The sequence below is a fragment of the Anomaloglossus baeobatrachus genome, chromosome 5, assembly GCF_048569485.1.
Source record: "Anomaloglossus baeobatrachus isolate aAnoBae1 chromosome 5, aAnoBae1.hap1, whole genome shotgun sequence".
In the NCBI taxonomy this organism is placed as follows: Eukaryota; Metazoa; Chordata; class Amphibia; order Anura; family Aromobatidae; genus Anomaloglossus; species Anomaloglossus baeobatrachus.
The window spans coordinates 485,452,673-485,469,418 of NC_134357.1; the positions used below are offsets into that span (position 1 = coordinate 485,452,673).

The 16,746-nt window shown below is 44.5% G+C and overlaps 1 protein-coding gene across 2 annotated transcripts in view; it reads right to left on the bottom strand.

The window, feature by feature from the left end:
* SDK2 (sidekick cell adhesion molecule 2) overlaps positions 1-16,746 on the bottom strand; it is a 794,004-nt gene that overhangs the window by 43,091 nt on the left and 734,167 nt on the right. For both annotated transcript variants that reach the window (XM_075350684.1, XM_075350683.1), the window contains exons 21-29: positions 7,675-7,866; positions 6,766-6,887; positions 6,567-6,676; positions 3,251-3,401; positions 2,870-3,107; positions 1,508-1,623; positions 1,139-1,328; positions 856-954; positions 200-394 (exon numbers count right to left, since the gene is read on the bottom strand). In XM_075350684.1, the coding sequence (XP_075206799.1) occupies positions 200-394; positions 856-954; positions 1,139-1,328; positions 1,508-1,623; positions 2,870-3,107; positions 3,251-3,401; positions 6,567-6,676; positions 6,766-6,887; positions 7,675-7,866 (1,413 nt within the window). The remainder of the gene's footprint in view (positions 1-199; positions 395-855; positions 955-1,138; positions 1,329-1,507; positions 1,624-2,869; positions 3,108-3,250; positions 3,402-6,566; positions 6,677-6,765; positions 6,888-7,674; positions 7,867-16,746) is intronic.

The window sequence follows — 16,746 nt, forward strand, 5'->3', positions numbered from 1 at the left end:
ATGAATTGGCCCGAAAAACATCTGGAAATTTCAAACCCCTCACTACGGTGAACATAAAAACAAACCAAACAATAGTCAAACATATATAAAATAGATTTCCAAAAAAAAAATATGAAAAACATCAACAACAAAAAAATTCAAGTGCAAAATGAATCGGGGTCCTTAGTGGTTTAGTTTTTGATGTCAGGCTTCCACTTACCTCTTTTTTCGGTGGTGACTACCAGTGCTTCCGCAGCCTCCCCCCATCCCTTACGGGTCTGGGCCGTGATTCGAAACAAGTAGACAGATTCTGGTCTGAGTCCCGTGGCCGTATACTGCCGGACGCTCGGATTCAGCACTTCCACGGTGGCCGTGTTTGCGTTGGTCGTGTTTAGTCTGTGAGTGATCTGATAAGCTGTAAGGTAAAAATTGGGATATTGTTGGCACCAAAAACTATGGCGGAAGTAATAATTTGATTTCTGCAACTTAGTAATGTGAACAATGGTCTTGGTTTCGCCCAGGATGGAGTGGTGCCTATAGTCTCCGCAGAAGCATGATGGAGACACCAGATGATGGCTCTATTATGCACAATTTTTGGGACCAAGATTCTGGACCCCAATTCAAGACGTGTGATGGACCTCCACCTACCCCTTGTCACCTTAAATAAGGGTGTCTGCTTATGTAATGAGTGTATCTACCACCTCTGCACCCTCTAGGCTATGCCCGTAGTACAGATGCCACTTGTCCTAGTACAAGCTCCTCAAATCAGGTTCTGATTATTACAAAGTTTTCGACTGTAAAAAAGGTGTGAAATTTCTGATGTTTTGAAAACCTTTTGCAGATCCCAATCTAAGTGTGAAAATATAAAGTTCTTACCTAGAATGATACCGTTGGGAGCAGCGGGGGTCTGCCAAATGAGACGGACAGAGGTTGTTCTCACCTCAGGAAACAGTATTCCCACCGGGGGACCTGGAACTAAAAACAGATAGAAACATGAAGCCGTGATTCATCCGACTTCTCCCGCTCACCTCATACAGAGTTCAAACTGCAGAAGATGCCAGCTGGGTGAAGATCTGTCAGAATCTCTGTATTATGGCTATATAGTATATGACTTGTAATAAGAGTCGGGCTGGTGGTATTCTGCAGAATATATCCTTACCGTCATCCAGGGTCCTCTCCAGGATAGCCGGTGTGCTCGCTACTCCATCACCTATTCGGGTGAAAGCTAAGACCTGGATTTCGTAGAGGACATATTTTCCCAGGTTGGTAAGCTGAACGCTCCGGGAGGCGTTACCTTCCACAAGCCAAAAACGGGGAGGATTGTCCGAATCTTTCTCCTTGTAGAGAATCTACAGAACAGAAGGAAGAAGTCATAAAGAAGCGACAAGACGTCCCTGAACCCAAAACTAATCAGAATGCCGTGAAGTATGGAAAACTCTCTACTGAGTCCTTATAGTTATAAACTATTTTTCTTCAGACTTTATGTTTTTGTATATATTGGGTAACATATTAATGAAAGGCTAGTCACCTTATAACCCAGGATGAGTCCATTCCGATCCGGGTCTGGGATTTCACTCCAACGAACCAAGACGCTGCTTGAGGTTGTGGCCAGAGCGGAGACATTGCTAGGTCCAGAGGATGGAGCTGAGGAAGAAAATCAGCCATGTAATTACGATTATTGAGATATCTATCTATCTATCTATCTATCTATCTATCTAACTATCTATATATATTTATATTTATATATATATATATATATATATATATATATATATATATAATGTATATATTTTGAGTCTGGAACCTGTAGTACTAAGACACTCATTAGAGTTTCTCTGCCTTTCACATACCTCCACCCATGGGTGTGTTCCATATGTTATAATGGTGTCTGCTTGTTTGACACATGGTCAGTATGCAGAGGTTGGGATGCCTCTGGAAGAATTGTCTGAGAGAAAGAAGGTCAGCTTGTCCTGATCAGGAAAGGATTGTAAACCTGGTTTGCGTCCCTTAGAAGCCGCAAGAAGGTTAATGTTATGTTGCTGAAGAGCCAGTTTATGTGTATGGAATAAACTTACTGGACTCTTAAAGTGAAGTGCTCCTGACTTTACCCCGAGTAGCAAGCCTAAATGAGTGATCCCCCAGAATATATATATATATATATATATATATATATATATATATATATATATATGCACAGTATATGCACATTTTATGGTGTCATGCGCTGGATGGTGGCAAGAGGGTTATGAAACTTTATCCAAAAATCAGGAGCTGTCCAGATTTCAACTAGCCATACACAGTGTACTACAAAGTTAATCCCAAAGTATTAAGCTATCCTCTGTCCATAACATAAGGGATAGCTTACAGATTGCTAGGATCCCTTGCAATATCTAGATTTGGGCTCTGGATTTGGGAACCAGGCACCACCTTGAGTGGAGTGGAGGTGTCCATGCTCAAACCTGGAGATAAAGGAAACCTTAATATTTTGGGAACAATGTTTTCTTGTTGTCCAAACTTAATTTTAGTGAGACCGACCAACCCCCTAATGTGTTCGTAGTCTTGGTGGACACAAGGATCAGACGTGTATATTTTTAAGTGCTCAGTGTTTTTGTACTTGAGGTTGATAAGCCACAGAAGGGATGTCTGGTTGTGGGTTACTCCAATCTTTCCATTCTGAACCATGCATACTTCTCAGATGTGAGCGTGCAAATGTATAGGGGTACCAGAAGAGATAACTATTGTCTGACCGTTATCTGATGTGTATGGCAAGCTTTGGATGGAAATCCCTGGATCATACCCTCGTCCAGGATGTATAAACGCTACATGCCTGTAATTAAAGTCTCTTTGGTTTGTCAAACACAATGACTAAATGTTTCAGACTGTCTCTTACCTGACTCTCTGGTCCTCGCCACCACAATGGGACTCAAAGGCCCGGACCCAATAGTGTTAAAAGCAACAACCTGCACGGAATATTCGGTCCACTCTTCCAGGTCTTCAATGGTGTACTCCCTTTCGATGCGGTCATGAATGACATGGGTGGAGGACTTCCCTTTTCCATCGGTTCTCATGTATCGGATCCTGTACCCCACAGATTCTGGGTTCCCGTTGTACGCCATCTCTGGTAAAGGCTGCAGGAAAGAACGGCTTGTGAGAAGTAGAGCAGAATGGCATTTGGTTGATTTAGACCCTGCACATGACACAAGGGGGCGCTTCTGTCATAGACGCAAGAATAACCTGTGTATCATTAAATCTAATGGGGGTCAACACTCACCACCCAGCGCACCCACAGGCTGGTCTGACTGGCTGTACGAAGGGTCACATTAGCTGGAAACATGTCTGGTGGGGCCTGCAATGTCTGTATCCTCCTGGAGACCAAACTGGGAGGACTGGTGCCCACAATGTTCACCTGGCACATGCGGAAACTATGGGAAAAATAGAATTTTCTGTATATACGTGTAATGTGGCACATTATATAGACACAAGCACTGGGACACTACACATTACATTACAGACAGGAGCTTTTCCCATTCTACATCCATAGACATTAATATGGCGTTGGTCCATCTACAGATGTAACAGCTCCCACTCCTTGGGCTCCCTAAGGTGTGTGTGGCGGGGCAGGTTCTTCCAACAAACTCCTCCAACCATGTTATTATAGGCCTTGTACACCGGGCATAGTCATGGGGAACAGAAAAGGGCCTTCTAACCACGAAGATGAAAGATCCAATTGTCCACAATGTCTTGTGCTGAAGTATTAAGATTTCTTTTTACTAGAACAAAAAGTCCAGTGGTGGCGGCTTTACACCGCTCCATCGATTCTCGGCATTGTGCTTGGTGATGTATCCGTGCTGCAGCTGCTCAACCACGAACCTCCTGACGGAGGCAGTGTTTGTGCTGATGTCACCAGAGGAGGTCTGCAGTTCTGGAGTCAGCTGAGCATTGATGACTTTTCTGCCCTCCGCTCCTCAGCACTCAGCCCCCGCTTTGTGACGTTACAGGGTCTCCACTTCATGTGTGGCGCCCCTGAGGCTTCCGTCGCCACAGAGACATTGCACCTCAGCCAGAGGTGTGATGTCCCATCCTGGGTAAGAACAGGAGTAAACACCGGTTCACAGGCAAATTCACACTACACCCATTGTTAGGCATATTTTGGGACCGGGGATAGTGGCAGCTACCCCCATGCTGCATGCTGGGGGGCCGTAAGACCGATCTCTTCTCCCATAGGGTGGGGCCTAGCAACTGGGAAAGTGGGGAGGAGCCAACAGCAAGAAAGAGCAGACACAGGAAGTTCAAGTTCAGTTAGGAGTTGGGAGTCAGCGGAGGGAGTTGAGGGGAGTGAGAAGTGAGGAGTTAGAGAGAGAGAGGTTGATGCCTCAGAGAAAAACAACAGAAAGTGAAGCTTCCTGGTGGAGACCCTGGGGCCCAGCTAGGCCTAGGTGACACCACAGACTGAAAAGAGCGGATTCCAGGGCCACAGAAAGCTTTAAAGCTCGTGGCCTGTTCCACTAGGACATCGGGTAGAGGGATTAGGCTGCATACAGGGACGGTCCCTAGAAACCAAAGAAAAAGACATTTCCAAAGTAAACACCGACGGCCAAGGATGGTTGCAAGCGCCCAGGGCCACATCCCACCGTAGCTCCCCTGGGAAGAGGGCAAGATCCATTCAGGCAAGCCTTCTTGACCAGAACCTATAGTGGAGGCCGAGACAGGTTTATCCAGAGAGGTCAAGGCTTGAAGACAGCTGAGGAAAGAGACACAACAAAAGGGTGCACCGGCATTCACTCCCAGAACTACCCGGGATCGGCGGAGGTCCCTGACAGGAGATTGCAGCAGTCCAAAGGCACCAGTGTGCTGCAGCCCTGGAATTGTGAGTAAACATCTTGAAACTGCACCCCCTGGTGTTGCCTCCTTTATTTCACCCTGCACTGCACCCTTTCTAAGCACCAACGGTTGCCTCGGGGTACCGCTCCACCTGTGGGGAGCAGAACCATCCCAGCTGCTACTCCATCAGCCCCGGAGGTCCCATCCAGCAGCGGCGGCTCCATAGCCGCAATCCACAGGTGGCGTCACGAATAACCTACAAACTTTATTATTGATTACCATCCCCACCACTGCCAAATTAGTTGACCCCGCCAGGGTCATGGAGTCGGGCCCCGCCTCCACTGACTACCCCCGGACTAGTCCGGCCCGACACCGGGTGTCCCAAAGCCCTGGGGTGGGCGAGTCACATGACTGAGTTGCAGCGGCTTTGTCCACTTCTCAGTAACATCACTCACAGGTGATAGGGAAGATTTAGGAGTTAGAAATATCATGAACGGACTTGATACACCGGTAACTCCTATTACAGGATGCACTGGTACACCACCAGCCATTCTATCACATGTTAATAAAGGCAGACAACAGACGAGGGGCCAAATGTTATACACAGGGGGCGAGGGAGGGGCCAGATGTTATGCACAGAGGGCAAGGGGCCAGATGTTATACACTGGGGGCGAGAGGCTGGATGTTATACACTGGGGGCGAGAGGCTGGATGTTATACACAGGGGGCCTGATGTTATACTCAGGGGTTGAGGGGCTGGATGTTATACCGGGGGCAAAGGGCCGGAGGTTTTAACCAGGGGGCAAGAGGCCGGATGTTATACAGCGGGAGCGAGGGGCCACAGGTTATACACCAGGGGCGAGAGGCCTGATGTTATACACAGAGGGAGAGGGGCCGGATGTAATACACTGGGGGCGACGGGCCGGATGTAATGCACTGGGGGTGAGGGGGACAGATGTTATACACTGGGGGTGAGGGGCCAGATGTTATACACTGGGGACAATGGGCCAGATGTTATACATCGGGGGCAAGGGGCTGGAGCTTACACACCAGGGGCGGTGAGCCAGAGGTTATACACCGGGGGCGATGAGCCAGAGGTTATTCACCAGGGGCGAGGGGCTGGAGCTTACACACCGGGGGCGATGAGCCAGAGGGTTTACACCAGGGGCGAGGAGCTGGACCTTACACACCGGGGGCGATGAGCTAGAGGTTATTCACCAGGGGCGAGGGGCTGGAGCTTACACACCGGGGACGATGAGCCAGAGGTTATACACCGGGGGCGAGGGGCCGAAGGTTGTACACCAGTGTCGAGGGGCTGGAGCTTACACACCGTGGGCGATGAGCCAGAGGTTATACAACAGGGGCGAGGAGCTGGAGCTTACACACTGGGGGGATGAGCCAGAGGTTATACACCGGGGGCGAGGGGACGAAGGTTATACACCAGTGTCGAGGGGCTGGAGCTTACACACCGTGGGCGATGAGCCAGAGGTTATACACCAGGGGCGAGGAGCTGGAGATTACACACTGGGGGCGATGAGCCAGAGGTTATACACCAGGTGCGACGGGCTGGAGCTTACACACTGGGGGCGATGAGCCAGAGGTTATACACCAGGGGCGAGGAGCTGGAGATTACACACTGGGGGCGATGAGCCAGAGATTATACACCAGGTGTGACGGGCTGGAGCTTACACACTGGGGACAATGGGACTGAATTTATCCATTTTGTGTAAGATTCTCACTCATACAGAGTTAAATGCCTTAGCTTACCTATAAAAGGTGAAAGGATTCAACCCTGGCACCACCATAGCGCGGGCATTGGGCTCGTTCGCCAGCTGGTGTATGAGAACCCATTCTTCAGTTTCCCCTTGTGTTCCAACCTTAGAAGGGGAGAATGTCAGCGGTTACTGGAGGAAACATATTATAAAGCTTTGTATTGAATTAATGGCTTTGCTCCACGTTTTCTCACCTGGGCCTCTACCTGCCACCTGGAGATTGAGGTTTTCCCATCATAACCTGGTCGGAACTGAAGCGTGACAGAGCGAGGCCCGATGTTCGTGATGGCGATGTTGGTCGGTGCTCCCGGCAACTCTGTAGGACATATAGGAACGTAAAAAACGGCATCCACTTTTCTATAATTAAAGGAGCTGTCCACCTTTGAGGACACGTCCGTAAATATATGTACATGGGGCTAAAATTCTTTTTGTAATTCAGTTTCATAAAAAAAAAAATTGCACCTTTTGGTTTTTACAGTCTCATTTTCCTGCACATTTAACTTTGATGTGGTCTGTGGTCATAAATCAGCTGAGAAGAGTTCAAAAACAGAGTTCCAAACTCCTCATAGTGAGCTCACTGACGGTTTCTCAGTTAACTCCTTCTGCATTAGTGCAAAATGTTTAATGAAAACCAATTGAAAAAGAAATTGGCAGACACAATTACATGTATATATAAAGATGTATAATTATTTTAAAACTTTACAGTGCAGTTGTATATACTTAGTATTTAATATCTACAGTTTTCCTATGCTTTTTGGTAGCATATTGTTAGGCTTTTTTTTTTTGTTTGTTTTTTTTTTGTTTTTTTAATAAGCACATTACTAATCCGTCAGCGCTTGCCCAAATGAGATTAATTCCTATTATTGCCCCGGCGATCCTCCTTTCGATCGGAGAGATGGCGAGGTGACAAGCTGCCGCAGAGCTGATGACAGATTAGCCTTTTGTAATAGAGAACAATTATATTATCAAGTACCTCGGCTAATGGAAAAGCGCACAAAAGGCAAAGTCATGGTGACAATGTCAGCGCTCTGCTCCAGTAAATATAAAAATAAAAAAAAAGACGTAAAGCTTTTATTGCGAGTCCCCAATCACTCCTTACCAACCTGGTGGTACGCCGGAGGAGATGGTGGAGGAGGCTGACGCGCCTTGGCCCTTTGATGTCATGCCGGCCACTTGGATGGTATAGGTGGTGAGTGACGTCAAGCCGGTGACCCGATACTCCAAGGTGAGGTTGGGCAGATAATGTGTGACTCGGGTGTTGGTTTGGTTAAACTCCTCCCAGGAGATCTTGTATCCTGCAAAAAGTAGATGAAGCTATTCAGCCAGGTTAAAGGGGTTGTCTAGCTTTTGAGGACTTTTCTTTTTTTTACTTAAATGCATGTATTAGGGGCTAAAAAGAATTTTTGCAATTAGGTTTCATTATAAATGTTGCACCATTTGCCTTCTATAGCTGACTGCAGAATGAGCTAACTGAGAATCTGTCAGTGAGCTCTTTATGATGGTCTACTTAGGAGTTAGTAACGCTTCTATCTGTCTTTTCCTAAGCTCCTTTCAGCTATATTAAAGAGTTAATTGAGAATCTGTCAGAGAGCTCTTTCTGGGATTTTATAATGCTTCTGTCTTTCCCTAAGCTCCTTTCAGCTAATTTAATAAGTCAACTGAGAATCTGTCAGAGAGTTCTTTCTGGGAGTTTGTAACGCTTCTGTCTTTCCCTAAGCTCCTTTCAGTTAATGAGTTAACTGAGAATCTGTCAGTGAGCTCTTTCTGATGGTCTGCTAGGGAGTTTGGAACGCTTCTGTTTTTCCCTAAGCTCTATTCAGCTAATTTAATGAGTTAACTGAGAATCTATCAGTGAGCTCTTACTGGGAGTTGGTAACGCTTCTGTCTTTCCCTAAGCTCCCTTCAGTTAATTTTATGAGTTAACTGAGAATCTGTCAGTGAGCTCTTTCTGGAAGTTAGGCCGGGTACACATATCCGGCTTTTCGCCGGTTTGACGGATGCGGCGCATGCCAGTACAGTATGATACAGTACAGTGGCTGCGCCGCAACTTCCGGGTCACATGCTCCGCTCACATGACAGCATGTGACTGGCGCTTGTTGCGCTGCCAGTGTAATGTATACACTGTACTGTAGCATACTGTACTGGCGTGCGCCGCATCCATCAAACCAGCGAAAAACTGGATATGTGTACCCGGCCTAACGCTTCTATCTGTCTTTCCCTAAGATCTATTCAGCTAATTTAATGAGGTGACTGAGAATCTGTCAGTGAGCTCTTTCTGATGGTCTACTAGGGTGTTTATAACGCTTCTATCTGTGGTTCCCTAAGCTCCTTTCAGCTAATTTAATAAGGTAACTGAGAATCTGTCAGTGAGCTCTTTCTGATGGTCTACTAGGGTGTTTATAACGCTTCTATCTGTGGTTCCCTAAGCTCCTTTCAGCTAATTTAATAAGGTAACTGAGAATCTGTCAGTGAGCTCTTTCTGATGGTCTACTAGGGTGTTTATAACGCTTCTATCTGTGGTTCCCTAAGCTCCTTTCAGCTAATTTAATGAGTTAACTGAGAATCTGTCAGTGAGCTCTTTCTGATGGTCTACTAGGGAGTTTTTATCTCTTCTATCTGTAGTTCCCTAAGCTCCTTTCAGCTAATTTAATAAGGTAACTGAGAATCTGTCAGTGAGCTCTTTCTGATGGTCTACTAGGGTGTTTATAACGCTTCTATCTGTGGTTCCCTAAGCTCCTTTCAGCTAATTTAATGAGTTAACTGAGAATCTGTCAGTGAGCTCTTTCTGATGGTCTACTAGGGAGTTTTTATCTCTTCTATCTGTAGTTCCCTAAGCTCCTTTCAGCTAATTTAATGAGGTAACTGAGAATCTGTCAGTGAGCTCTTTCTGATGGTCTACTAAGGAGTTTATATCTCTTCTATCTGTGGATCCCTAAGCTCCTTTCAGCTAATTTAATGAGGTAACTGAGAATCTGTCAGTGAGCTCTTTCTGATGGTCTACTTGGGAGTTTATATCTCTTTTATCTGTGGTTCCCTAAGCTCCTTTCAGCTAATTTATGACCATGTCAACTTTTAACGAAACCCAATTGCAAAAAATGATTTTTCGCTTCAAAATTCGTGTAATTAAGAAAAAAACTCTCCTTAACCTGCAGTATAGCGGTATTATTTATGCACTATACAATGGCGTTCTGGTTTTTAGTGCCTTTCCACCCTTCACACCGTGCCGCGGGGGTCCACATGTCTTTGCTGTGGTCCGAAATTAGAAAATGCTAAACTCCGTTCCCCTTAGGCAGCCTCTGCTGATTTATTAACCCCGTTGTGGTGTGCCAGTCTCTGCAGACGGTTATTACTGACGGTGGGTTGTGTGCGCCCGGCGCTCGCGCTGATTACAATGATTACACATCGCTTGTTTGCTTGTCACACAGAAACATTTTTAGAAATGCTCCTCTATATAATTCATGCATTCGGGGACGGCTCGGTGCAGCGTTCTCTGGTGTCAGATTGATTGTAAATGTAAGCGGAAAATTCATTACCAGTCCCCCAGATCCTGCTCGTTAAGTGCCCACCGGGGACAGTCGGGAGCCGGGGCCTGGTGGTGCCCGGCTCATACAGACCCCATGTATTCTGCAGTACATTAGTCACGGCTGATGTGACATTTCCAGAAAATGTTTCACCTTTCTCATCTTCTGAATAGAAATATGACATCTGCCTTTCATATAACCCTGTAATAAGTTATTATAGAGGCTCTGCCTGTCGCTATCACTGTACTTGTAATCTCCAGCTGTAGTCGGACTATAACAACCAGCAGAGAAGTGGCTTAAAGGGAGACGGTCAGGTTAAAAACACTATTAACCTGCAGATGTGGGGTTAATCTGCAGGTTAATAGCTTTCTGGAGCCAACACCGAGAGTCCCGCTGCCGGGAGGAAATGTGCTTTGTTCCTCCAAGTCCTCGGGGTAGCGCTGGGGCGGATTAGAGTCACCACTGTGTGCATAGTGAGCGGCGTCTGAAACCGCGGCCCCCCCGGCAGTGACTGCCAGCCACTCAGTGTTAGAGGCAGCTGTCAATCAGTGCCAGGGAGCAGTTACAGCCGCCACACAGCGCGACCCCCAATAACTATACGTCCAAGGCTGCCAGGAGGAATAAAGTTAATTTCCTCCCAGCAGGAGCAGGTTCAGAATACTATTAACCTGCAGGTTAACCTCATATCTGCAGGTGACTAGGTTTCAGATGCCGCCACTGAGAACTTCACTGCTTGGAGCAAATAGACTTAATACCTCCCGGCCGCCTCCTGCTTTCAGTCATCAGGGTGGCACTGGGGCGGATTAGAGTCAACGCTCTGTGCATAGTGAGCGGCAGTTGAAAGCGACTGACAGCCGCTCAGTATTAGAGCTGGCTGTCAATCAGTGTCAGGGAGCAGTTACAGCCACCACACAGCGCCACCCCCGATAACTATAAGTCCAAGGCTGCCAGGAGGAATAAAGTTATTTCCTCCCAGCAGCAAGGCTGTTTTTGCAGGCACTGGGCAGGTGTTTAGAATGCTATTAACCTGCAGATTAACCCCATATTTGCAGTTTATTAGCTTTCTGACGGCACCTGGCACGGAGAACCTTGCTGCTGGGAGGAAATAGACTTAATACCTCCCGGCAGCCTCAATTAGAGGCACCCCTCTGTGCATAGTGAGCGGCGCCTGAAAGCAATTGACAGCCGCTCAGCATTAAAGCCAGCTGTCAATCAGTGCCAGAGAGCGGTTACAGCCTCTGCTCAGCGCCACCCTGATGACCATAAGCCTGAGGCTGCCAAGAGGTATAAAGTTAATTTTCTCCCAGCAGCAAAGCTCTCGGTGCAGGCACTGGGCAGGTTCAGAATGCTATTAACCTGCAGATTAACCCCATATCTGCAGGTTAATAGCTTTCTGATGCCGCATGGCGCCAGCACTTAGCACCTCGCTGCTGGGAGGAAATAGACTTAATACCTCCAGGCAGTCTCCAGCTTTCAGTCGTCGGGGTGGCGCTGGGGCAGATTAGAGTCACCACTCTGTGCATAGTCAGTGGTGGTGAAAGCGACTGATAGCCGCTCAGCAATAGAGCCGATTGTCAATCAGTGCCAGGGAGCAGCTACAGCCACCGCTCAGCACCACCCTGATGACTGTAAGCCCAAGGCTGCCAAGAGGATTAAAGTTCATCTCCTCCCAGCAGTGGGGCTCTTAAGTGCTGGCGCCGAGCAGCTTCAGAAAACTATTAACCTGCAGATTAACCCTATACCTGCAGGGTAATAGCTTTTTTTTACCTGACAAGTTCCCTTTAAAGATTTCATGGGACCCAATTCAGCTGGTGGAGGCCAAGACTGTGTGCCTTTTGGCTCCTGTGTCTCTTTTTCTGCTATATGGAATGGTACTAACCTTTATAGAGGCATCCAGTAAAAAAAAAAAAAAAAAAAAAAACCCATATATACTGCATCTTTATTTTTTATTTTAAAGATGACTTGTCAACAAGTGAAAACTCATCTCTTTTTGCCTTCATTTAATTCCTGCTGCTCCCCTAAGTATTTCATTTTTTTTTAAAATCCACCATAAGATGCAGGGGAAAAGTGTCTTTTTATTTGGTGCAAATTTGTTTGGTTTTCACAAAATGGGTGTGGCTTCTAGGGTAATTATGCAGAGCAGTCTAAAGACACGCCCCCAAGGATCTGGTGAACCACGCCCCTGAGGATCCGGGGAACAACGCCCCTTTGTAAAGACCATAAAACTCAGCAGGAAATAAAAAAGCTCATATCTCTGAATCTGTATGATGGATTAAAAAAAATAAATATATAAAAATACTCAGAGGAGAAGCAGAAACAAAATCAGAGCAAAAATGGACACTTTTGATCTTGCGACTTGTCCTTTTTAACATAGTTGCTTATGAGCTATGTATGCAAATTTATACGTATTAAGTGTATTCGGCCTGAGGTTACTGTTGGGAAGACGATCATCTCTGATGAACACATTAAAATGCAGAGTAACCGCACCTCAGCGCTGAAAACCAGGTACTGATCTGTGTACTGAGATTGATTAACACCTATACAGATCACAATCTCCAAAATTAAAAAAATTCATAAATCTTTACTAGACATCACACCATAAAATGATAATTAAAAGCCGGACCACAGAGGATGATGAAACGGCATCAACGGGGAATGATGGAGCAGCATTTAGAGATTTTTGTTGTGCAAAAAATAAAATAATAATAATAATAATGATAATAATATCCTAATAGGAAAATAATATTTTTTTTATACTTTATAAGTAGGTTTCAGCAGCAATTGCTCTTTATTTTACTTGTTACATTTTATAGTTTTATCCATGTATGAATTTTTACCTGTTTTCTATCTAAATTTATTACACTTTTGCACTGTATCTTTCTTCCTTTTATGTATATATTTATATATATATATATATATATATATATATATATATATATATATATATATATATATATATATACAGTTAGATCCAGAAATATTTGGACAGTGACACAAGTTTTGTTATTTTAGATGTTTACAAAAACATGTTCAGAAATACAATTATATATATAATATGGGCTGAAAGTGCACACTCCCAGCTGCAATATGAGAGTTTTCACATCCAAATCGGAGAAAGGGTTTAGGAATCATAGCTCTGTAATGCATAGCCTCCTCTTTTTCAAGGGACCAAAAGTAATTGGACAAGGGACTCTAAGGGCTGCAATTAACTCTGAAGGCGTCTCCCTCGTTAACCTGTAATCAATGAAGTAGTTAAAAGGTCTGGGGTTGATTACAGGTGTGTGGTTTTGCATTTGGAAGCTGTTGCTGTGACCAGACAACATGCGGTCTAAGGAACTCTCAATTGAGGTGAAGCAGAACATCCTGAGGCTGAAAAAAAAGAAAAAAATCCATCAGAGAGATAGCAGACATGCTCGGAGTAGCAAAATCAACAGTCGGGTACATTCTGAGAAAAAAGGAATTGACTGGTGAGCTTGGGAACTCAAAAAGGCCTGGGCGTCCACGGATGACAACAGTGGTGGATGATCGCCGCATACTTTCTTTGGTGAAGAAGAACCCGTTCACAACATCAACTGAAGTCCAGAACACTCTCAGTGAAGTAGGTGTATCTGTCTCTAAGTCAACAGTAAAGAGAAGACTCCATGAAAGTAAATACAAAGGCTTCACATCTAGATGCAAACCATTCATCAATTCCAAAAATAGATAGGCCAGAGTTAAATTTGCTGAAAAACACCTCCTGAAGCCAGTTCAGTTCTGGAAAAGTATTCTATGGACAGATGAGACCAAGATCAACCTGTACCAGAATGATGGGAAGAAAAAAGTTTGGAGAAGAAAGGGAACGGCACATGATCCAAGGCACACCACATCCTCTGTAAAACATGGTGGAGGCAACGTGATGGCATGGGCATGCATGGCTTTCAATGGCACTGGGTCACTTGTGTTTATTGATGACATAACAGCAGACAAGAGTAGCCGGATGAATTCTGAAGTGTACCGGGATATACTTTCAGCCCAGATTCAGCCAAATGTCGCAAAGTTGATCGGACGGCGCTTCATAGTACAGATGGACAATGACCCCCTAGCATACAGCCAAAGCTACCCAGGAGTTCATGAGTGCAAAAAAGTGGAACATTCTGCAATGGCCAAGTCAATCACCAGATCTTAACCCAATTGAGCATGCATTTCACTTGCTCAAATCCAGACTTAAGACGGAAAGACCCACAAACAAGCAAGACCTGAAGGCTGCGGCTATAAAGGCCTGGCAAAGCATTAAGAAGGAGGAAACCCAGCGTTTGGTGATGTCCATGGGTTCCAGACTTAAGGCAGTGATTGCCTCCAAAGGATTCGCAACAAAATATTGAAAATAAAAATTTTTTTTTTGGGTTTGGTTTATTTGTCCAATTACTTTTGACCTCCTAAAATGTGGAGTGTTTGTAAAGAAATGTGTACAATTCCTACAATTTCTATCAGATATTTTTGTTCAAACCTTCAAATTAAACGTTACAATCTGCACTTGAATTCTGTTGTAGAGGTTTCATTTCAAATCCAATGTGGTGGCATGCAGAGCCCAACTCGCGAAAATTGTGTCACTGTCCAAATATTTCTGGACCTAACTGTATATATAATATATATATATATATATATATATATATATATATATATATATATAACAACATGAAGAAGGATCCAGCAAGGCAGAATGACTCCAAAGGGCAACAAAAGTTGTTTTTTGTTTTTTTTCTCTGACTTTATTATCTAAGAATAAAAAATTCCAGAGCTCTTGACAAGTTGTTAAGTGCAAGGTATATGCAGTATGCTCTGGAATTTTTTATTCTTAGATAATAAAGTCAGAGAAAAAAAAAAAAACTTTTGTTGCCCTTTGGATTCAGTCTGCCTTGCTGGATCCTTCTTCATGTTGTTCTACATATCTTGGAAGTCTCCCACTTCGGGTCCGTGCAATAAGGAGAACAAGGACGCCGGGGCTTGAGCTCAGACAGGTGAGCTGGTCTACAACCTTTATTTCAAAATACATATATACATATATATATATATATATATATATATATATATATATATATATATATATATATATATATATATATATATATATTCCTCCTCTCTCTCTGTATATACACCGTGTGCAGAATTATTAGGCAAGTTGTATTTTAGAGGATTTTTTTTATTACTGATCAACAACTCTGTTCTCATTCAGCCCAAAAGACTCATAAATATCAAAGCTTAATATTTTTGGAAGTTGGAGTGGGTTTTTTTTAGATTTGGCTATCTTAGGGGGATATCTGTTTGTGCAGGTAACTATTTCTGTGTAGAATTATTAGGCAACTTAATAAAAACCAAATATATTCCCATCTTTCACCAGGTAAACCAATATAACTGCACAAAATTTAGAAATAAATATTTCTGACATGCAAAAACAAAACCCCAAAAAATTAGTGACCAGTATAGCCACCTTTCTTTATGATGACACTCAACAGCCTACCATCCATAGATTCTGTCAGTTGCTTGGTCTGTTTATGATCAACATTGCATGCAGCAGCCACCATAGCCTCCAGACACTGTTCTGAGAGGTGTACTATTTTCCCTCCCTGTAGATCTCACATTTTATGAGGGACCACAGGTTCTCTATGGAGTTCAGATCAGGTGAACAAGGGGGCCATGTCATTATTTTTTATTTTTTAGACCTTTACTGGCCAGCCATGCTGTGGAGTAGTTGGATGCATGTGATGGAGCATTGTCCTGCATGAAAATCATGTTTTTCTTGAACGATACCGAATTCTTCCTGTACCACTGCTTGAAGAAGTTGTCTTCCAGAAACTGGCAGTAGGTCTGGGAGTTGAGCTTCACTCCATCCTCAACCCGAAAAGGTCCCACAAGTTCATCTTTGATGATCCCAGCCCATACCAGTACCCCACCTCCACCTTGCTGGCGTCTGAGTCAGAGTGGAGCTCTCGGCCCTTTACTGATCCAGCCTCTGGCCCATCCATCTGACCCATCAAGAGTCACTCTCATTTCATCAGTCCATAAAACCTTTGAAAAAATCAGTCTTAGGCTTTGTGCGCACTAGAAATGTGAAGTTTCTCAAGAAAATTTCTTGAGAAACTTCTGGGAGTGGAAGAGTTCCGGACCTCCGGAAAAAATCCGCACCAAATCCGCGGTAAATCCGCATGCGGATTTGCCGCGGATTAGCTACGAATTTGCCGCGATTTTCCCACAGGTTGTTCCCTGCGGATTTTGCAGGCTGTACTGCAGAAATCCGCAGGTACTTGCGGAAAAGAATTGACATGCTCATTTTCTCAAGAAATTTTCTCAAGAAAATCTTCTCAAGGAAATTTCTTGAGAAAAATCCGCAGGGTGCGCACAGCTATTTTTTTTTCTCATAGGATTTGCTGGGAAATGTCTGCACAAAGATTGCAGACATTTCTCAAGAAATTTCCGCAGCAAATCGGAAAGGTAAAACGGCCTAGTGCGCACATAGCCTTAAGATAATTCTTGGCCCAGTCTTGACATTTTATCTTATGTTTCTTGTTCAAAGGTGGTGGTTTTTCAGCCTTCCTTACCTTGGGCATGTCCCTGAGTATGGAACACCTTGTGCTTTTTGATACTCTAGTAACGTTGCAGCTCTGAAATATGGCCAAA